General features: G+C 37.3%; 1 protein-coding gene across 4 annotated transcripts in view; it reads left to right on the plus strand.

Annotated features, from left to right (window-relative positions):
- Window positions 1-18,723, plus strand: part of SRPK2 (SRSF protein kinase 2) — a 147,699-nt gene that overhangs the window by 102,284 nt on the left and 26,692 nt on the right. For all 4 annotated transcript variants that reach the window (XM_037387416.1, XM_037387420.1, XM_037387419.1 and 1 more), the window contains 6 exons: window positions 3,119-3,227; window positions 3,782-3,869; window positions 4,123-4,210; window positions 9,557-9,663; window positions 15,337-15,502; window positions 17,580-17,605. In XM_037387416.1, coding sequence (XP_037243313.1) covers window positions 3,119-3,227; window positions 3,782-3,869; window positions 4,123-4,210; window positions 9,557-9,663; window positions 15,337-15,502; window positions 17,580-17,605 — 584 coding nt within the window. The remainder of the gene's footprint in view (window positions 1-3,118; window positions 3,228-3,781; window positions 3,870-4,122; window positions 4,211-9,556; window positions 9,664-15,336; window positions 15,503-17,579; window positions 17,606-18,723) is intronic.

Raw genomic sequence — 18,723 nt, forward strand, 5'->3', positions numbered from 1 at the left:
GCAAAAGGCTGCATGAATTTTGAGTGTTTTCATAATACATCTGAAGCCATACAACTGTTAAGGAATGATTTAATACGACAAGATATTGAAGAAAATAGTAAAACATTCCAGAAGTATTTGTATTGTTGAATTTTAAAACCTGTTTGCAAGCTGTGGAGAGGTGTTAAAACTGCATGTTAAATACTTTTCAGTTTTTCTAATTACATCTGTTTGCAAAGGAATAATGATTATACAGAGAATAAAGTCTACTTCTCACTGTTCTCATGCAATGATACATGCTGGACAGAACTCAAATTGGAAGAAATGATACTGTGATAATGATTATGTGGAACTGTTTTGAGTAATTCTTGCTGTCAGGTCAGCAGACTTGATTAATTTCACAAATGCAAACCTTTTCAGTAATGGAAAGGTAAAATTGCTGCATGTTCTCTTAACCTTCCACTCACATCTGTCACTTTGTCATCCTGGGTAGAGTTCTATCGATTTACCAAAGAGTAATAATACTTTTTTCTTTTCTTTTTTTTTTTTTTTAAACCAGTCAATAGCTGTCTTTAAATATGATTATATTTATCCAGATTTTAAAATATTTTAATCAGCTGTTACTGCAAGGATGGTTAAATAGCCAAATTAAAATTTAGTTTTGTTTTTAATGGTTCTCTCAGTATGGATTTGTGTATATGAGTTTATTCAGAAAAATTGCTGTGATAATGAAGCTGCAGTAGACTTGGGCTTTATGTTGGTTATTGCCGTTTCTTACTGCAAATGAAGTGGACAGCATAACAGTCGACAATTCTAAGTCAGTGTCCCCCACTCCTTTCCTGGAGTGTAAATCCAGTCAGGTGTTCCAAAAGTGATCTGACTTTTCTTTGGGAAGTAAGTTCCCACTTGGCAACGTTGCATGTTCTTACTGAGGCTGACACAATTCAGCAGTGGAAATGAAGGTACCTTTTTAGGTTGCAAGGTTAGCTGTCCTGGCAGCTTTCCATGGGCTTTTCCTTCCCAGTGATGGAGGGGAGGGGGGGGTCTTTCCCCAAGGAGGGGTCCCTGGGACTTAGTCCTAGGCTGGTTCTGTATGTCTCAGTCTTCCTGTAATGCCCTGTACTGCTCCTGAACTAGGGCCTTTTTTCTTTGCTGTATTTTAACTGAAAACATTGGTGTCTGTATACCTACTGGTTTGTGAAATTACATGTTGTATGTGATTGTAAGTATACAGTTATTATAGGTTAAAAGTTTAAAGGTTGTTCTCATATCTGGGTGCAAAATGTCATGGGAAAGAAGAAACTTCAGCACCTTGCCTGCTAGGCTGGCGGAGCCGACTGCTCTGTGTGCCTGTGCATGCTGCCGATGCACAGCAGACTCGTTTCTGTGCCTGGTGAACATGCTTGGCCCTCTGGAGTGGTATAAACTGGGAGGCAGGTGGGCAGGGAGGTACATGCACTCAATGCTGTGTATAGCAGAGACTTACACTGCCCATCTCAAATCATCGCTTTCGCTTGGTTCAGACGGGCCCCTGCTGTGACAAAGAACTTGAGTGCTGCTTCCCTGATGTTCTGGGCCAAGCTGTCTGAGTCACTGCCAGCAGCGTAACGTGTGGGAGCCTGGGCAGCTACAACCCTGTCAGATGGGTCAGCTTTTGGTTGAGGCTGTGAGCAAACCAGCAAGTGTCTGCTAAGCCTGAAGTTACACCTTAACATACAATTACCGAAGCTGTGTGTGTTTTAGAGTTTCCGTTTAGACATACAAACTTCTAAAGCAATACATTATTTAAGAATTACTGTTCTGTTGAATGTCTAACCTTTATCATTCAATCGTATGACTATTAAATTTATTAATCTGCTCTGGAAGCATTTGAGAAAAGTACACAAACTACTGAACTTCTGTTGAAGACAAAATATGTTATTAGCAAAGAAAAGATCCAAATATATCCAGAAGCGATGTCACTGTTCCACAGGTAAAAAAGGAGATAAGAGAGAAGTCCATGTTTTAAATCCAAGGAATTAAGTGATAAGTTCACATTGTTGTCTTAACTGGGCACCAGTTCTAACAAGATTTTAATGGGATTTCAAAACAAATATAGCAAATTAGACATAATGATCTGAGGTTTTCCTAATTTTAAGTGAAATAATTGGTAACTGAGGATCCTGCCAAAGGACAGTTGGGTGTGACATTGTGAAGGACCAGAAAGAACCAAAGAAGTGATTCCTTGACAGCTGCTCTGAGTTGGCTGCTGGTGGTGTGCTGGAGGGTTGCATGGTGCAGCTTTATTATTTGTTTGCAATTTGGGCAAAATTGTACATGTTATTATTAGCGTGTTAAATACGGAATAATAATCTTGTGTGATCACTGTTTTCCTCTATGTTTCACTGGGAGGAAGCATGCCTCTTAAAATATGAAGGAGTTAAAAAGCTTCGTTACACTCCTCACACTAGCTAGAAACCTAAGCTCCAGCCTGCTCTGTCCTGTTGTCTTCCTGTCAAGGGGGCTTTTGAGGACCTGTGTAGTGGTGTAAGTTAGGACTGCAGACTTCAGTAATTAAAAAACAGTTCAAGCCCATAGTTGCCTGCTCTCTCTTCCTCACTGCAAAAACAGACATGAGAAAAATGCATTGCTGCTGTGGGTGAGGAGCAAGCAGAAGAGCATCAATACAGTCTGCGTGGTTCGTAACATTTTCTCAGGAAGTATTTTATTGCTGCCTTTATTAGTAGAAAGCAAATGGGAATTAAAACAATCTCTGTTGAGATACTGCAATCATCCAAAATATGTTGACTGGAGAGGCTTCAAATATGATAAAGAAATAATGTAGATCTTTCCTATACTCTCTGTGAAGTGGAAGATAAGCCTGGGGAAATAGAGAACAGATGGTTATATTGCCACAAATAAAAGCCGTCAAGAGAGAAGGGTGAATGAACCCTACAGTAGTTACAGGACGTGAGATTTTTTTCCCTCCAGGCCAAGTAGGGCACAATGCTTAACATCAGAGTAGAATTTTCTTTAGGTTTCCTATTTATAGAGCAGGACAATTTGAAGAGAAAGATTTCTACTACAAGAATTACTTGAAAACCTGGGAATTATTGTTTGTTTTCTGAATATTCTTTTTCTACTCATTTTTTCATGAAAGGAGGCTATCATCCAGTGAAAATTGGTGATCTTTTCAATGGCCGATATCATGTTATTAGAAAGTTAGGATGGGGACACTTCTCTACGGTCTGGCTATGCTGGGATATGCAGTAAGAAAACTATTTCCATTCATTTTTTTTCTTAATATGTTATATTATTTTGTTTGCAGTAACTTACGTTTTCCATGCATGATAAAGTTATGTAAATGTTTACTATCTTTTTATGCAGAAAAATGTCTGCAGTCTTACTTTGCTCTTGGTTGAGGGTATAGTTTATAAAAGCTCTCAGAAATAAGTGTAATTCTGTTTTCTTTTACAAATTATCTTTGCTTACTGAATGTGCATGTTGTCTTGAACATGTGAGAGTAAGCTGATTTTTTATTTCTGCTGTATCCATCTTTAATGAAAAAATATAATTATACCTTGATTGAATGATAAAAGTGTAACCAAATTCCTCTTTTAAAGACATTAGCATCAAGGAGACAAAATATCCAATAAATCGACTGTTAACACAGTATGGTTGAAAGTGGGTTTTAAGTGTAATTTCAGTGTTTTCTGTCAGACTACATTAGGTTATGAAATACTCTATTTAAAATTTCCCAGTATTTAAAGTATGTCTGTTTTAGCTCAGAGGATTTGTTGTAAATTTTTTTATTCTTTTCAAGGGGGAAAAGGTTTGTTGCAATGAAAGTTGTAAAAAGTGCCCAGCATTATACAGAGACAGCCTTGGATGAAATAAAGCTGCTTAAATGTGTAAGTATCATTCATGCAATGCAGTGCTCAATACCAGTAATAATAGTAATAATGAATGAAAAAAAAAAACCTAGCAGAATATTGGTTTTAAACTCTTTTTACGTTTGTGGTTTTTTTCCTGGATAGCTGGCTTATTATTCTGAATGATTTCTGAATCTCCAGAATATTGTTTAACTTCATGTGGAAAGGTAATTAATTAGTATTTTAAAGTGAATTTTCTCCTAAAATGTTACTGTTTACATTCTTGGTTTAGGTTCGTGAAAGTGACCCTAATGATCCCAACAAGGATATGGTTGTACAGCTAATTGATGACTTCAAAATTTCTGGAATGAATGGAATTCGTATCCTTTTGAAAACATGGCATCTTCATTAAAAATGGTTTACTGATATAAGTAAGAGTTCAGTTCTGGTTTTCTTTCTAGTTGGTCTTACTTTAAATATGTAGCATAGAAACTTGAAAATATATGTAGATGCAAAGAGTAGTCCAGTGTATAAACGCACTCACTGGAGTGGAAGTTGTTTAGCGTTTCCAAACACAATGCAAAACAACAAAAAATTCCTCTGAATCTTGTCATGGTCTGCTAGAACTAGAGGCAGTTTAGTTAAAACTGGAGTTTACTGAAAAGATTTTTAATAACCGAGGCTTACAGGAAATATGTTTTGCTCTAGACTAGTAAAGGGAAAGAAAGCATCAGTGTCACAAAGAAGCTGGTTTCTGTTTTCTTGTGGAAAATGTGAGGGCATGGAGATTCTTCTTTTGTTTATGTGATCCTCTTTTGGCCACGTGTTAACCTGTTTTTTGGCAAAGGTATTTAAACTTTTGTCTTTGAATGCTTCCTTAAAAAAAAAAAAGGAGACAAAGTAAAATATGACTGAATATTGTTCTCAAGGAAGTCTAAATATGTTTGATTTTAGAGTTGAGCTGAAGTGAGTTATCCTTGCTAATTGTATTAGATATTTTAGCAGCTTATTATATTACTGTGCTTTCATTTACTGTTACAGCTGGTATTTATGGGTATGCTTGTTGTGTCTTGGAGCCCTGATAATAGACCTCATCATTCATGGTGTCGCACTACCAGACAAAGAGACAGTTCCTGCTTTAGAGCGCTTAACACTAAGTCGCTTTTGGTGATGTGCCTGCAATCTTCAATGGATCAGGTTAAGATGCTCTTCACCAACTCTCATCCTCTAGGAGAGGAATCTAGGAGGTAACTGTCAGGAAACCTAAATGCCCACTAGAAAGCATCTTTTCAGGGAGATGTGTGCAAGCGGTTTTCATCCCATCCATCTGCCTCTTGACATTAGTTATGGAGCCTTTGGATCTGTGATAAGTGAGAATGCGGGCAGGGGGGTGACGACAAGTATTCTCGGTTATAGAATGACATCTTAACTACATTGTTTGTCCCATTTTGATTTGTTTCCTCATTGCTTCAGTGGTCCACTACCATGGTAGAAAGTAGGTGAAGTTAGTGCAGTCTTTTTTCCTAGGTTTTATCATCAAATCAAAATGAATTAAAATAAACCATATAGTTGCCAGTAGTCATTTCAACCTGGATATAAATGGTTTGTGATCAAGGAAATTGCTTAACACAGTGAGGTGAATAACCCGGGTTAGGGTTTCTTGGTGCTGCTGTTGTACTACAAAACCCAGGTTTTAATTTATGACTTAAGATGCTTATTAAGAATTGTTTTATAAATATCTGTTTTGTCTAACTAGGTTCACAAAAAATTAATCCAACCAAAGCATTTTGAGTTTTCAGCTGACAGCTGTATGACTGAAAAATAATTAAGTTTATTTATAGAAATCAGAAATCTGACTTACTGTTTTCATTGTAAAACATATGTAAAAAAAAATACAAAACAGGGAATAAGAAAATGCATTCATAACTATACATAGAAATAACTCTTTTATCTATTTAACAGAGCAGTTTCCCACTAGTATTCTTCAATTATTGCTATGTATGTATACATCTTTATTAAGGGTAAGAGCCATTTCAAAGTTTGAAGAGTAAATTTGGTTAGTGATAATATTTTGAAAGCATGTCCAAACTTTTATCTTTTTGAAATATAGCACTTAAGTTGACAAAGCCAAAAGGAGACCACGTACTAGTGAAGAAAAAAAAAGGGTTCAAATAGCTTTGTGTTAGCAGATTAAAACTGGACAGCTGATACTGATTCATTCTATTTCAGTGTTACTTTCATGTTGAAAAGTGGCAGTACAGAAGTTGTTTTATGTGGAAGGCAAATGTTCCTTCCTGAGAAGTGCATTTTTCAGAAAGCTACAGTAGACAGGATGAGCTGTACTGGACTCAAATTTAAGTTACAACTGGAAGTCTGTTGAAGTCATAGCCATCAGTGAAAATATGGTAACAAGTATCTTATACTTCAAGTTTTCCTGTGAACAGCTTGTGCGTCCTGAGTTGCGTTGCTTATTTGAGCAGTGGTTGGTTGCATTGATTATTTAATCAACTCCTTTTTACCTTCTAGGGAAAATAATCTTTGGTGCAGGTTCTTTTGGGAGGGAGCAGGTAACTGACTTCAACATTTTGCTGCTATTTCTTGCCATTTTAAAAATGCCTTATTAGTGCTACGGTAGTGTTATTGATTTGAACAGGATGAGAGAAATACAGTACTTTGAGAGTTTTTCCATGCTTTGCTGTTTCCAGCTTCCTTTGAGCACGTCTCTATATATCTGTTCCTTGACTGTAAATTAAAACAACATATGCTTCATAGAGGCTTGATTATTGGCTATGGAATGCATTTAAAAGTTAAAGCAAGACAGAAGAGAGGTGGGTGAATCCTTTGGATGGCTAATACCACAAAATGTCATGGAGCTTCCAAACAGGGAAACTTGTCAGGAACGATGTAGCACAGAGATGGGAATGTGCGGAGCCATTGGCCTGCACTGTGTGTCTGGAAACAGTCATCTTTCTCCTAGGAGCTGAAATAAGCGTTGATACACAGAGGGATTTTAACAACGTGTTATGCTACAGTAGACTGATAATTTTTTAACTACTTGTACATTTTAAAAAGGTTGTAATTATGATTTTTTTCATGAAATAATGGAATTCCTGAAATCAGGCACTTTGGTGTTTTTAGTAAGTGTAGATTATTATGTTTGTCTGCGCTGGATATTTATGAGAGCCTTAAATATTTATTTGAGTGTAGCATTTTTTTAATAAAAGATTCAGATTGTCACATAATGAAACAAGCGTTTGGAGAGACAAGTTAAATGAAGATGGGAACATTCCTGACAGAATCAGACATTATAATAATTGTAATAATTTATCTCCAAAGAATATACAGCACTAATTAAATACCATAGAGCTGAAATGCTGCTAATAGAGTAGCAACTGAGGTACGTCCAGTAGTGTTCTATGATGGTACCAGAGCCTTATTTCATGTAGCTTAATTAGTCTGCTGAGTGGGCTTCAGGTTTATTTTTGCAGGAGGACTTTTTGGACACACTCATCTATCAGGATGTTGGTGCTGTAGGAACATCCTGGGGCTTGCAAGGCTGCTTTCCTAATAGTTAACTCACAGCTTTTCCCAAACTCTTTGTTGTGCGCAGTCTGGCTTACAGTTAATGTTTTTCAAGTCAGGACAGTAGATCGGACAGCAGTCACATTTTTGCATACCTACTCTAAACATTGAGCCTCCTGTATGTCTTCTTCCCATCCCAGTTGACTCCCCAGTACTGAACATGTCTTGAGTTTGTCTGAGTCCTCCCAGCAAAACGTTGCAATCTTTTTTTTTCAGGTAAACATCCCTTCTTTCTTGTGGCCCTCTGTCTCTGTGTGCCTCTGCCTTCCTCCTTGCCTGTTCCTTCTCTGTGTCCTCCCCTTGCCTCTCCGCTGTTCACTTTCCTACACATCTTTCTCTTCTGGTTACTGGCAACCCTTAGCACTTCTCCAAGTGCAAGGAATGGCGGGAATGTGCACTGGAGAGTCTGCGGCAGCAGTGGTCTGAAGGACTGTGGGCGGGTGTCCTAAATTTCGTTTCTGAATGCTGCAGTGTCTTGCCTTTCTGAAATCTGTGTTGCTGTAGCGTTCCTGTAGCAGTGCAACTTCAGCGCATGGGCTAAGTTAATAAGCCCTACAGAGCTAACGTGCTCTGCTCATCCTTTTTGATGGCTGTGTGCTTTACTAGTGACTTCTGTTCATTGGATGCTTGTGTGCTAAAGTAACCAAGACTGTTTCCTCTTCTGAATGGAACAGTTTTATAATATTGTGAGTAGACTTGGTTGGTATGATTGGGAAATGACTATTCACTGTTTCCTCTAATGCAGGAGTTAAAGAACATGAAGTGAGAGGAACGGGTAGCAGCAATCAAAATGTTACAGTTCTTTATGTTGTGCTTTGAACAGCCTTGAGACCCTCTAGTTTTGATCTAACTCCAACATAGGGGATGCAGACTTTAAAACTTCAGTTTATGCATATAGGTAGGTACTTGAGAAGAATGTAAATGATAGACCGATAGACAAAGTAAGTCTCCTTTTGACACAAGTTAAGTCATGGACTCTTAAGATCACTGCTAAAACTCTAGTTAATAAAACTTAGAGAAGCTGGGTAAGATTTCTCCCCTAACAGTGTAGTTCCTTATGAACGGTCTCTGAGATACAGTCTAATCTCATCCATTGAGATTTTCCTGCAGTATCTCTCAATAAGTTAATTTTCTGTTATTTGTATTACATTATTCTTTGCAACGTTGCAGTGTCATATAATTAAGATTTTGAACATTCTTTCTGATTCTAGCGACGTTAAGGTCATTCCAAGCTCATGACTATGCTGAGTTAATCCTCAGACAAGTAGTATGATTTCTTGCTGTAATGTTGTGGATCTTTAAACTTAAATTAGCTTGAATATCTGAGTATTTTTTGCAATAGAAAAATAACCTACCCAGGTATATTAACTGTAGAATCTCTCTCTATATAAAAGGGGAAGCCTTTGAACCACAAATCACTGGAAGTTCCTACATCTTGTTTTTTCCTAATGCTCTTCCCTTGTCATCTACTATTGGCCTCTGTTGGCGGCCAATAATAGATGCTGGGTCAAATTAGATTTTTTGGCATTGTGTATTTTGCATATTGTTTCTGAGTTCTTTATATTCTTTGTTCCTGACTTTTTTGGTGATTGCCTTTATTCTCTGCAGTTAAAACTGTAGGTGGTAAGGGAGCCATTCTCTTACTACTTTAGTCTTTGTTGTCAAGTATTCTCAATTGAGCCTAATCAAAAAGATGTTTAGCACAGTTCATTTTCGAAAACACTGTTGCTGCAGACTTTTGTTGTTAAAACCTTCTATTCATATAATTTAAAATTTATTAGAAACTAGAGATAATAGGCCAAATCAGTACTTTCAGCTATTTCAAAGACAACAAAAATGAATGTTATTTTTACAGTTACCTGTTTCATTGTTCACCCTAATGCTACTGTTAACGTGTAGAAATAGCTGACAAGAATTGCATAATTAAATTTTTTTATTTTAATTTGTTCTGCATTCGGGCACTGTTCCTTGATATGTTTATATATGATTGAACTGTAGTACCAAAGCATATACCATGTTCTGCTCATTTTAGGGGGAACTGTTTTCCCTCTAAACAGTGTGATGATTGCTTTAGCCAGTACACAAACATTTGTGTTGATCTCATCAACAAGTTTATTTGGAAGTTATCCTTAATTAAATCCCAGATGTCTGCATGGTCTTTGAAGTGCTTGGACATCATCTCCTAAAATGGATAATCAAGTCCAATTATCAAGGCCTTCCCATCCGTTGTGTAAAGAGTATAATTCGACAGGTAAGACCTGTTAATGTTTTAATTGGGTTTTTCTACCGTTGTTGACTGTTTGAAGGTTAGAATTATGGTATTTCTGCACTTTTACTAATAAATACCTAGGATAAGGATAGTATTATTGGTAATGCCAAGGAGGGGTGTGGGGTTGCAAGAGCATCTTTCTGGATATCCTGTATTTCTGCATGCTGGGGTTTGGTTTTGGGGTGGTGGTGGTGGTGTGTTTGGTTTGGTTTTTTAATCAAGTTTTCTCACTGATCAGAGAGTTTCCTGAGCTGCTTTAGAAATTAAAAAGTTAGATCTAAGGATTTTCATATTCGGTTGCAGTTTTGGTTGACACATCATGCTTCTTAATAAGATCTGGATAAAACATCAAAACAGTGGGAAATAATATATTATCATTATAAAACCGAACAAAAATTGTATCTGACTCTGAAAAAGAGGTTCTAAAGGAAAAACTGTTCTTTGAAAAATTGTTGTCTGTCTGTATTTAAGTTTTTGTAAAATCAGAGAGTTAACAAGATGAAACAGTTCAGAATATTTCACTGGGATTTGTTCTTTCTAAATATGTTCTTTTGATATACTGTGAAAATCAAATTGCTGAGAGGTGATCTTAAGGAGAAATAGTGTCTCAGCAAGGAAAACTCTTAGCTATATCTCCGTGGTTTTGTATATACTATTAATCTATTCACAGTTAATACCTACAAACCAAGTATTTTGGCACTTAGAGGCAATTTGTATTGCCTTTCATCAACTTTACTTCTGTTTTATTCATAAGCGATCTGTTAATTGGTTAGTTTCTTTGTAATTATTATTGTATGTCAACTGGTGAATATCAACCTATCACCTCTTCAATGAGAATTAGCTAAATAACCTGATTGATGCAGTTGTTAGTATATAGTTGCAATTTTAGGTCCGTTAAGTTCTGTACAACTAGGTGTCTCAGAAATAAGGAGCTGTAGTAATGCAGTGCTCCAGCCAAACTGAGCTGCCTGCTAAGAAATGGGAATGTGTGTATTTGTATTATATGTACATACAAATATCCACCGTTTTCAGTAAATGTCATTTTTTTTGTTTGGAATGTTTTTGCTTTGGTTGCACTGTTTTTTGGCCAAAACTTGAGAAATTACAATTAAATTTCTTGATACACTGGGTTAAGCAGCAAAGTCGGGTTTAGGAGCTCCCTATGGCAGTGTACTGTTACCTCAATTACACTGCTTGTAAACCAGACCTCTGAATGGGTCCAGGCTGAAAACAACCCCTTTTTGGAAGGAAGGTGAGAACTTCTGAGCCCAGCTTCACAGCATCTTTGCCAACAGGCTCCTGTAACCTGGCAGGGAAGAACTAATAAAAGGCTAATAAAAGGGGAAACTTTTAATCTCTTCAGCACAGGTAGAGTAATGGCAGCTGGATTTCTCTCGTCGATACGTGGAGATAGGACAAGAAGCAATGTACACAATTTAGAAACAGAAATTCTAGTTATGTATTAGGAAGAAATTCTTTGTTGTGAGGGTGGTCAGGCACTGGAACAGGTTGTCTGCAGTGTGGCCTCTGAGCAGGCTGCTTTGACATTAGATACAGTTTTGAGGCTATTATGACTTAGACGGGGAGGCTTTAAATCGCACAGTCTTCCAACCTACACTACGCTTTGGATGTCAGCAAAGGTAAGAATTCCAAGTAATTCAAACACTTGATACCTGAAAAAAGAGGAGTAGGTTAGTCCTGAAAGATTAAAAAGGTTTAATTTCTGTGAGGTTGAAGTGAACTGTTTGGACTAGTGAGACTATCATAAACTGGTACGACTTCGAGGTTGTTCATCTCGTTAAAGATGATGTAGATCCTTATTCTTTCTTCTACTCAAGCAAGGCTTGTGCTACACGTGTACTAAAAACTTTTCATATTCAAGTTTCATAAATAATTATCGCACTGCTGTTACTGTACAGCAGACAATTTTATTTCAAAAAGTACTATAATTCCATGCTACAATTGAAAAGGAATTTTTATGCTATGACTTGGAAAATACTTTTTTCGATTTTTGAGTACTTTTGAACATTGGGACAAAATGTTTTTGGTTTTTTTTAAATGCAGCTGATAGTTAAGTTTCTTAATAAGAATTTTTATTTTGGTTTCAAGCAGGTTTTTTTTTCCCCTGGGTTAGATTTCTATGAACTGTCATGCAAGAGAAGACCTTGTAGAATTTAAAAAAGGGTTAGTTGCTACAGTTCCTTCTTTGCGGTGGATGTGGTTGGAAGTGCCCATTTATTTCGTTCTGGAATCCTTACTTTGGGTTGTAAAACATACAGTCTCAGTCTCTTTTGAGAGGATCGAAACTAACGCTGAAGCAAACATTGTGTATTTGATCAACGAAAATTCTCACTTTTGCTTTGATCTACAATACAGTAAATAATCTGTTTAATGAGGTAATATGATGTGGCTCGTTGAATAAAAAGAAAAGAAGCGAATATTAATTAGAAACTGCTAATAATTAGTTTCTTTGTGAAAGTAACCATGTGACCTTCACAAGGGAAAAAATACAGCCTTCTAATTTACATTTTTGATTGTAGTAACAGACTGTCATGATTTTTCAGACTCACAGTACATTACCCGTTTAATTTTTTTCCCCTTTTTCAGTGGACAAGTAAATAAAAACTTAGGAGTGTTTTCCCTGTTCTCCCATCATCTCAGGGCATGGTACAAAGCATGCCCATGTAGTATACGTTTCCTTACCGGTTTAATGGTATAATGTACTTCCAGTTTTTAGCATTAGGCAGTCTGGTCCACATTTTAAGACAGCTGAGAACATTCTTTCTAATTTTAAATTTCTAGCAGAATGGTCCTTTATGGTAAATCATGGAGCTGGTTTGGATTCTAAAAAAAAAAAAAAAAAAAAAAAAAAAAAAGACTCTTCAGCCAAATTAAAGACAAAGCTGTAAGCTGTTACCCTAACATTGTTATTTAAAAGGAGAAAGACTATATTTTTAAAGTGGGAGATATCGGATCTAGGTTCACATAAATTCCACTTCTGCATATCACAGTGGAACAGATATTTTTTCTTCTGAATGTTTATGGCTTTCAGTGTACTCTGGAATCTTTTTTTTCTTGGCCTCAGAATTACAGATAGTCAGTGATAATTTGTAAGATGGTGTGTAGTGTAGTGGGTCGAGGAAGAGACTATTATAATCCATCTTTATGTTGCTGTTGCTGTTAATGCCTCTTAAAATTTGAAGTCACTTAACCACTACCTACCCTCCAATCTTTATTTAACATTTCTTACTTTGAGACATACTGTATGTTCTTTCAGTTGCTTTGCCAAGTAGTCAAGCATATTTTGGATCTGTAGGAAAAAAATCCAAATTATCAAGGACGCAGCAGTTTCTAGGTGCACCGTTGGAACTGACACTGAGTCCAGCTGGAGTGAACATACAGGTTTTATATAGGCTTATAAAGAAAGCTTTTCAGAATGATTGCTGTTCTAGTCTATCTCTAGAGCTGGAGAAAGCAGTGCCACGCATTTCTAGGATACGTTAGCCTGAGTGTAAATATATGTATGGTACTGCTCTTCTCTTGAGCTACCTTGTGTGCTGAATGGATGTACCAGTTCTGGTACTAGCTCAGGACTGGATGGTGGACTAATGTCGTTGTGCTCTGTTACTGGTATTTTGAACCAACACATTTTGCTTCTAAAGTTCACCCTAGCTAGTTATGTCTTAAAGGATCCTGAGAGCAAAGAGCTTGCTAGTTTATTTATAATAAATATACCTAGAGTGGCAGAATGTTTTCGTACCTGGAGCTCATGAGTCTGGAGGTCTGTTTCATGCTGTAGAATGTTCTCTAAAAATAGAAGTCTTTTAAGTGGGATCAGCTAGATTACTGCTTTTTTTTATCATTCTTGCTGATATTTTTTTTACAGTATTTCTGTGGATTAACATAGCAATAGCTTAGTTTACACTGTTACATTATTCTATACTGAATAATTGTAATGATTGGCTTCCCTAGGTCTTACCTAAAATACAGTAATTTCTGTGATTTTACAAGTATTTGTGTTCCATTTAGGTTTGAGAATTTTTTTCATTGTGTAAAAAAACAGGTTTTAATTTATATCCTAGAATGCATTTTCAAGTCTTTAGATATGCACGTTTGACATGAGCTAGCAGAAGTTAGCCTGCAGAAAGTATGAAAGGCTAGTGGAAAAATACATGTGACAAATCCAGGTGGACAAATCCTTATGTGGAATCACATTAAAAGCTGAATTACTGTTGGCATTCTAAGGAAAGCTACAGTTAGCATTTCATCTCAACAACACAATTCCCTTTTTGTCTTTTTTTTTTTTTTAATAATCAGTTGTAAGACGGTTATTCACAAACCAGACTTCAGGTATAGTGTGTACTATTTGCAGTGTTATTTTTCAAAAAAACAGTCACAGAATCACAGAATGGTCAGGGTTGCAGGGGATGTCTGGAGATCATCTAGTCCACCGCCCTGCTAAAGCAGGTCATACAGAATCGTGTCCAGGTGGGTTTGGATATCTCCAGAGAAGGAGACTCCACAGCCTCTCTGGGCAGTCTGTTCCAGTGCTCTGTCACCCTCAAACTGAAGAAGTTCTTCCTCCTATGCAGGTGGAACTCCCTGCGCTGCAGTTTGTGCCCATTGCCCCTTGTCCTGTCGCTGGGCACCACTGAAAAGAGCCTGGCCCCGTCCTCTCGACACTCAACCTTGAGATACTTGTATGCATGAATAAGATCCCCTCTCAGTCTGCTCTTCTTCAGGGTACACAGTCCCAGCTCTCTCAGCCTTCCCTTAGAATGGAGGTGCTCCAGTGCCCTCATCTTCTTCACAGCCCTGTGCTGGCCCCTCCCCAGTAGCTCCCTGTCTCCCTGTAACTGGGATGCCCAGCACTGGACACAGCACTCCAGGTGCAGCCTCACCAGGGCAGAGCAGAGGGGCAGGATCCCCTCCCTCGCCCTGCTGGCCACGCTCCTCCTGATGCCCCCCAGGACCCATTGGCCTCCTTGGCCACCAGGGCACACTGCTGGCTCATGGGCAACTTGCTGCCCACCGGGGCTCCCAGGTCCTTCTCCACAGAGCTGCCTCCCAGCAGGTCAGCCCCAGCCTGTACTGGTGCATGGGGTTATTCCTCCCCAGGTGCAGGACCTTGCTCTTGCCTTTGTGGAACTTCCTTAGGTTCCTCTCTGGCCTGTCCAGGTCTCGCTGAATGGCAACTCAGCCTTCAGGTGTATCAGCCACTCCTCCCAGTTCTGTATCACCAGGAAACTTGCTGAGGGTGCACTCAGTCCCTTCATCCAGGTCACTGATGAACAAGTTGAACAAGACCGGACCCAGTACCAGTGACAATCAGCCTTTCTGACTAAGCAACCAAATTCCTTTTTTAAACGAAGTTACATCAGTTTTTTTTACACATGTGCAGATCAGCTGAAGAGCTGAAATGAAACTTGAGAAATGAAAGTCTGACAGCAGGTTGCTGTCATCAAGACAATTAATCTAGCCAGTGTCTTACTCATGAAAGTCTCAATAGCTGGGTTTATGAGCTAAATAAATTATCCTGTCAGGCCACATATGGACTGCAGGCAATTGGTTGAACATCTCGGTACTAATAATAAATACATTCAGCTTGGACTGGATAATTAAAATAAATTTTAAAAAAATTCCTTCTGTAATTAGGTACTTCAAGGTCTAGATTATCTACACAGCAAGTGCAAGATCATTCATACAGATATAAAGCCAGAAAACATTTTGATGTGTGTGGATGATGCCTATGTTCGTAGAATGGCTGCTGAAGCAACTGAGTGGCAGAAAGCTGGTGCTCCTCCCCCCTCTGGTTCAGCAGGTATGATAGTATATTTAAATGCATGTAGTAAAGTTCCTTCAGTATATTAACATGAACAATATTTTGTTTAATGAACATTAACATTTTAAATATTTGCATGTGAAAAATACATGTCTAGTTAATTCTTACTCATGCTCTGGGAACCATCAGGAAAATGCTTTTTTCTTGGTTTTACGGGTTCAAGTTTTCGGGATCCCCAGATACAGAGAAAGATTTATTGGCGTAAACTTACTCTCTTCCCACCCTACAAGCTTTAATGGCTGGGTTATAGCCGCATTGAAGCCTTGCATCTCTAATATTTACAGTAATTAATAATCTTATCTAAATTATGTGTCTAGTCCCGCTACAAGTTCATCAGCATCCTTGTGAAATTATGTGCCTTCTTGTCAGTTATGACTTATTCTCAGAACACAATGAAAAGTCTTAGAGTCCTTAGGTTTTCACCCTTGAAAATGGAATTTATTGTACCTAACTGAATTTGTGATAAGCCCTTTTCCCTAGCACTGTATGTGAAATCTTTTATAATAAACTTGCCAAGAGTTTAAAGACGAAATGTACATTATGTTTTGCTAGGAGAAGCCAAGGTAAAGAACTTCACAGCAGTCAGTAAAGACAAACAAGGAGGACGTGTGGCTTTTCTAGTCATCTTTAGTACCACAGTTGCTATTTATTTGCCAATCAAACACATAAGCTACAAGCAGTGGAGAAATAAGGTTTAAATACCTTTGTAATATTGTCAGAAATCTTATCACAGATTAAAATCTCTGAGGTCTAATAAAAATACTTGCTATATCAGGAACAAATACTGTGGTCAAAATTCATAAATATTTCACAGTATTATATATGTTAAGATGCAAAATCATATAAATCCTTAATATATTGTATTGAGTTTAAATACATAGCTAAAGAGTGTATGTTATTTGTGTGGGAGGTAACTTGATTTTGTTCGTGCAACCTTTATATTGCTTCCTGACATTAAAATAAATATTATTTTAAGGAATATATTGCTGGAGTTCTTATCACACTTTGTTCTTAGCAAATTGTAAGTGAATCTTTGGCTTTCTACACAGGAGTTGAAGATGTGTTTTCTTTACAGCATTTCAAGAACAGGTTCTGCATAATTTTCCTTTTTAAAGCAATGACGGTACTCAAGTTTAAGAATCTTTTTGAAAAATTTGCCCTTTCAGTGACATAGAAGCATTTTTTTCACTGAACTTAGCAGCAGGAACTGAACGTATAAAAGAACTGTGAAGGCTCATCTGTCTAAATTTTTTATTTTGCATTTGTTAATTGCCATATGCATGTGTGTTTGAAGAGGTTTGTGAGAGGTTTTCTTCCCCCATTCAGTTCCTCTTCCTCGCTTCCACTTTGCCTCTGTCTCCTGTATTTGGTTGTTTCTATTGGTTTTGATTGTTTGGGGGTGGTGTTGTGTGTCATGTGGCTTTTATTACTGTTGTGTGCATTTTCACAGTTAGTTTTGTATTCTTATCAGACCTAGTCATTGATGGTACCCTTCTGAGAGATTCTTAGGAGGAGTTCCATGCTGGAGGTGCTTTTTCTGTGGTGGTGTGTTTTTGACATAGGCACCTCTTCATGCCTCCAGTCCTAGCAATCAAACTACTTTGTTTCAGAATGAAGGAAATGTGAATATTTGACTTTTCTGTTGAGTGCAACACAGTAGTCGTCTTTGATACTTCCTGAACTATTTAAAATCTATCTATACCTGCCCAGTCAGCTGGCTACATACGTTTAATCTGTGACAACTCTGCAGTCATTTAATGTTTTCTGTCCACTCTTTACTGATTCAGACATTCCTTTCTGACTCATTAACTCTCCCTCAGTCACAACAGAGTGACTAGAAATTGGTGCTAGCTCCATCTGATTCCAGATGCTCGGATGGAGGCATCAGACGATTTCAGGCAGCAGGTGCTTATAAAGAGCAAAAAATCTGGCTTAAAAACCAAAAAATCACAGCCTTATATTTAGTTAAGAATATTTTTACATGATTACTGCTTTCTGCTTTTATAGAGTTGTTTTTGTAAAAATATATCTTTAACATTTTATTTTTCTTTTTTAGTGAGTACAGCTCCACAACAAAAGCCTGTAAGTATTGTTATGTAATTCAAATTAACTATCTTATTTTCTGTGGTTCTGTAGGTGTTAGTACCTATTAGACTGTTGGTAGCCTCTACCATTTTTAAAAGCTTCCTTTGAATAAACCTTTATCTTTCAAAGAATGCTTTTCTTCTAATGTCTCGGCCTTACAAAGTTTAGGCACAGTATTGCTCTGATGGGAGCTCTCATAGATGTACTGTTCTATAGCTATGACAAAGGAAGTTAAGCATTGCCGTTTTCATCTCTCGAGGAATAATCCATTCTTTTCAAATCCTGACAAAAATGGGTGCATGCAGTAAGTATCATGCATTGCAATAGCTTAAGAACTTCAAGGCCTTAATCTTCAAGGCCTTAAAAGACAGGGCTTTTTAATGAGTTTTTAAAGATCTTTTTGCTGTATACATAAAGCAAATAGCCACTGATAATACAGCTGTTTAGAAATATCTGAGGTCAAACCTGCTTTCTGTGTGTACAGAATCTATATCATTTCAATGGGCGTACGACGCAGATGAAATATAATAGGACTGTCAAATTAACTGTCTTGTTTTGACTGGCCTATAGCTTCTGTTGAAGAGAACAGGATTTACAGATAGATCTTTGAGAAAATAGTATTTCCCTTTGTTCCTAGTACTTTATTTTTGAATTGAGGATTACTTACTGTGATACCTAAACAATGAATTAAAACTGGATGGATGTCATTTATCAAATAGTAAAAACAGCAGTCAGATCTCAGTTAAAATATGAGAAAGTGTTTCGGTCCTAGCTCAGATGTGTTGATTTTTTTTTTTCTTGTTATTGCACCTGAGTGTTTCGATCCTTACGTTATATAAAATGTGAAACTTTTCATAATGGCCATCTGTTGTTTGTGAATCGTATGTTCTGGGCCAGAAGTGAATAATAAAAATGCTCTCCTTTCACAAGGAAATAAACACAGGGTTTATTTAAATTCTTTACTGTTTTCAGTCCCTTTAGTTTTGTCATATATTTTTCTCAGCATACTTTTGCTAGTCATTACCTGCATTATACAGAGAAAAATCATGTATAGAATTAATGTGTAAACAACTAGATATGATAGCAGACTGTCTTCTACATACAGGATCACCTGT

This window comes from Falco rusticolus, chromosome 5 (assembly GCF_015220075.1).
Source record: "Falco rusticolus isolate bFalRus1 chromosome 5, bFalRus1.pri, whole genome shotgun sequence".
In the NCBI taxonomy this organism is placed as follows: domain Eukaryota; kingdom Metazoa; phylum Chordata; class Aves; order Falconiformes; family Falconidae; genus Falco; species Falco rusticolus.